This window comes from Bactrocera latifrons, unplaced genomic scaffold (assembly GCF_001853355.1).
Source record: "Bactrocera latifrons isolate USDA-ARS-PBARC rearing strain unplaced genomic scaffold, ASM185335v1 scaffold_179, whole genome shotgun sequence".
In the NCBI taxonomy this organism is placed as follows: domain Eukaryota; kingdom Metazoa; phylum Arthropoda; class Insecta; order Diptera; family Tephritidae; genus Bactrocera; species Bactrocera latifrons.
Window position 1 is genome coordinate 317,231 of NW_017535285.1, and position 4,666 is coordinate 321,896.

The following is a 4,666-nucleotide window of genomic DNA, read 5'->3' on the forward strand; positions in this document are numbered from 1 at the left end:
GTATCTAGTGTTTTATACAAAGCTGTATTGCAGCATTTTAAAATATTTTTAGGAAATACAATATTTTGAGTAAATATAAAAATATATTCTTTATTTTTTATATTATCTTCATTAAAGCTTTAATTCCATTCTTGCCGATTTAGATTAGAAGCAAACGTGAGGTATAGACATGATAAAGAACCCAACATGTTTCAGGCAAATCTGAATTAATCATAATTAATCATAACACATACAAATGTATTAATATTGTAGCTAAGAAAGTTTGCAGTCTACACGGGTCCAAGAAAAAACTTAAAAATTTGTACTTAAAATATGAAACACACAGGAATAATTATTATATATATAAATATAGACTTTTATGGTGTGTAGTATATGCGGGTTCAATATTACAATATTTTACGGCTAATGCTCGTTAAAACAAAAATGGTAAATTAAACGATGAAAAACAAACACTAAAGTTGAAATTTTTAAAAGCGTTATAACTACATACATACATACTACACATAAACTTACATACATACTTATTAAATTTGTGAGCATACAAACAAAACATATACATACATACATACATAGAAATTATGTGCTTATATACATATACATACATATGTATATGCATCTACATATATAGTATATATAGCACAATAATCCAGTTTTACAAATTAATAAAAATAAAAGAGTACGTAAATGCAAGGGATAAATTAACAACTTTGCATTTGTAAGCGAAAAATACAAATTAACACATTTTTGTTTTCTTTTCTCTTTGAAATGCAAAAGGATGTGGTGAGTAAACTAACAAATAGGCATTGCCGATTAGGCATACATATTCATTTTAAGTTATACTCAAGTAACGAGAGGAGATTCGATTGTTTGAATTGACTCCGAAACTTCGTGACCAACACCATATGTTATGACACTATTGACAACCGTTCCAACGACAGTCGGGTCTACGAAAACCGGAACGGACCCGGATTTTTATCCGGCCAAGGACTGTCAACTCGGCAGAATGAACGCTATTGACAAAATACGAAAAGACTTTTTCGACTACACAATATCGTGTACATAGAAAGTTGATAAATAAAAGGTTATTTTGYTTTTTCAACCATTTATTATATATTTAATATTTGCAGTGAATAAATTTCATTCATTTAACAGATTTGTATAAATACGAATATAAAAATATAAGGGTATTGATTTTACAAAAATTAAATACAATTTTTAATGAAATATGAAACATTACTTTTGCTCTTTACTTGATTTATTCGATTTAACAGTCTGAGGACAGTGGAATATAATATAATAATTGATCATTTAGCTCATAATAAGGCACGTGCCTTATGACAACATTTTACTTTTTGATATTTAACATTTTTGTAATACAATTTGATCAATCAACAATATCATAAGCATGCTTAAGCGTTACATAATCAATATTACTCAATTAACTGAGTGCATTTTGTGCGCCACTACTGTACATAGATACAAACATTTTGCTTTTTTACTTTTAACATTGATATTTAGTGCTCAACATGTTATTGCGTGCAACGCTGTTAATACATTTAGACAACAAAGACCTCGAATTCTTTGTAGGCGAGCTCCTCGCCGCCATATGGAATGTAGCAACATTGGTGAGATGGCTGTACTTTGCCCACCGTGATTGTGCCATCGTGTGTGGCACGACCGATGAACAGTGGTTCACCTTCGGCAGTTTCGCCGGCAGGGAAAGCGTTCGGAGGAATCTTGCCGTCCTGTACSGGCAACCATTGGCCACCGCTCGAGCAGAGTACCTCGTAGTCAGCATGTCCGTGTTCACCGCCACCCCATGCTACATAGGCGACACCATGTGATGGATGCAATTTGCCGGGAATGAGATCGCTCTCGTGACGGGCACGTGCAATGTACAATTGTTCGGCGCCATCAAAACCACCCTCGACAGCGGAGGGTGGAACGGTGCCATTGGAGGCGGGTACCCAACAGCCTGGGCCGCTGCCGCATGGTGGAGCAAAACCCAAAACTGGAGCGCTAGCTGGTTGAGCTTCTATGGTGTTAGAGAGGAAAAAAAAGAATAAGCAAAAACATACGTTACTCTAAATGTTTTTTTTTTTTATTTTACCATCGATGATCCAAGAGCCGCTGGCACCCCAACCAGTGCACACGCCTACAAAGTTAACTGGGAACAAATCTTGTGCATTGTACGACAGGAAGGCTGCTGCCTCACSCTCACGACCGACAGTGATGACATTATCGTACCAACGTACCCAAAAACCGCGGAATTCACCAGCTTCCAAAATACCAGGTGTATGCACTTCTGCAACATCGGGCTTCTGRCGATTCTTCCTGATTACCGATTTGGTATTCTCCCAACCACCAATGAAGACCTCATACATGGGATCTGATTCCACGGGTGCTGTGGTCAACGCCAAATGGGCATCATGTGCGGCACGCACTTTGAATGTGAATACACCGCCGGAAACGGGATGGAATTGGTATTCCAATTTATCAGGAGTTGTGATTTCTGTAAAAAGTTGAAATAAACGAAAAAGGAAAAGAATAATTAATAGCTCAGCATCTGAATTGATTATTAATTGGTTCAGGAGTTTATGTTGAAAGCGTAAAAATGTAGTTTTTTTTGGAAGTCTTGATCAAGTTGTTTTGTTTGACTCACTTTTTACTTTAACACATGCAATAAAGAATAAAGGAYTTGTATACATAAATATATGAAAGACTAATATATCTATGAAATAAAAGTTTGGCCTCTGGAGCAAGCTTCAGTTTCAATATTTTTCTCAAAATTGTGCTAATGGGTCACATAACTTCACACTCTGAGTTGCCGGTTATCCCTTAACTGAGTCAATGATCAACGGAGTAGACAATTATGTAATTATCTAAATATAGATGTAGTTTTTTATTGTCTGGAATCTGYGCAGATGAGGAATACTGAAAATTTTGCGTTGTCTAAGTGGCTGGGCTAGTTCACAGCAACATCTCTGGAAAAGCGATGAACTAGAAAGGAAGGTCAACCTTACCTAAATCCTATCAGACTGGGAACGAGTCGGTGTTGTCCTATCCTTTTGCATTCTAACACTAGATCTATACATCTACAAGGACCATTAAATTCCTTGGTAGTTTAGTAGCTCTGGACATCACAATCGGCTGCCGTTTCTACCTGTCCAAGTGCGATCATTCGTGGCTCATGTCAGCCTGATTACCTTATCCTAAACTAACCTGATACTATTTTTAGACCGACACTTAATCAGAAGATTTCCTCTGTTGAGTCACAATATCTAGAATTCCGTTAATTACAATCAAAAAATAAAGTTATGTAATTTTACTGCAGTTCGATTTTCGACGAAAAAAAAAAWATGAAAAACACATGAATCAACAAAAATATTTATAATGCAACAACATTATTTACCATATTTTTACAGAAATTGTTATATATGTATATGTAGGTCAGTCGTAATACAAATGGAATAGGGTTAAAACGTAGTAAATATTATAGTATATACCTGTAGTATATATTTATGTCTGTATGACATCATTTCAAAGCGAAGCTTGAACAAAAAATTTCTGGCTAGATTCTTCTAGGTGATAACTGTGTTCTTCTACTTTTTTATTTTTATTTATTTTATTTTTTTAATGCCAGACTATATAGTCGCACAAAAATTTTATTGTTAAGCCCGAGTTTTTTGCATGTTCGTGCAAAAGCACGAAGCACATGAACTAGTTTATACCTGCGTGTGTATGTATGTATATACATACATACATATTCTATACACGGGCTGTGCTAATTGCACATATAATGGGTGTATGATAAATACAAAAAAGAAAGCAAAATAAAAATCCGTTAATTAATGCGAGTATTCTTCCAAGTAGTCACATTTCTTTCCACTATATTTGGAACACATGTACATTTTTTTTATTTTTATTTTCTAATTTTTGTTATTCTTCTTTAATTCACTCGTCGACTTGTTTTTCTATTGTTTTTTGTTTTTGCAAAAAATATTGTGTTTAGTTTGACAAACAAACAACGTTCGCCGCTATGGGCACCGACCACCTACTACACTTTGCTCAAATTAACCCTTAAACTTACAAGTCTAGAATGTTTTTTTTTATGTTAGATGAGATGGTAGTGAGGTCATTATTATTTTACGCTTTATACATACATAATTAATACGTGACTCATGTATTTAATAAATGTTTATATATACATACATATGTAGGTCTGTATGTATGCAAACGGCATACAAATGATTAAAAACTTATAATGACTGATTTAATGTTTTCGAATGACGTTATGATTCGAAGCTCAGTCAGGCGCTTTAATTATAAAATTACTGGCTTCAGATACCTATTTATATATATACATATGTACATACTATCTCGTAGATAATGACGTGTTTTATTAAAAATAAATAAATGTTGTAAGCAAAACAATATGTAAATTTATATGTATGCATGTTTATTAAGTTTATTATTATTGTGCCACAAATATGTTAGCATTTTGAAAATCCGCCACATGTATGTRTACATTCCAATGCTTAGATTGTCAAGCTGGTTTTATAAATTACTGTTTATTTTTGTTGCTTAATTTTTTTTTGATAATTGTTAAATAATTATAATTATTATTAAAGCTATGCACATACATACAAATGTATGTACATATATT

The 4,666-nt window shown here is 33.6% G+C and overlaps 1 protein-coding gene across 1 annotated transcript in view; it reads right to left on the minus strand.

Annotated features, from left to right (window-relative positions):
• Positions 1-1,202: 1,202 nt before the first annotated feature.
• Positions 1,203-4,666, minus strand: part of LOC108967152 (C3 and PZP-like alpha-2-macroglobulin domain-containing protein 8) — a 6,493-nt gene continuing 3,029 nt past the window's right edge. The window contains exons 2-3 of the mRNA XM_018930412.1: positions 2,111-2,512; positions 1,203-2,035 (exon numbers count right to left, since the gene is read on the minus strand). Of these exons, the coding sequence (XP_018785957.1) occupies positions 1,557-2,035; positions 2,111-2,512 (881 nt within the window). The 3' untranslated portion in view covers positions 1,203-1,556. The remainder of the gene's footprint in view (positions 2,036-2,110; positions 2,513-4,666) is intronic.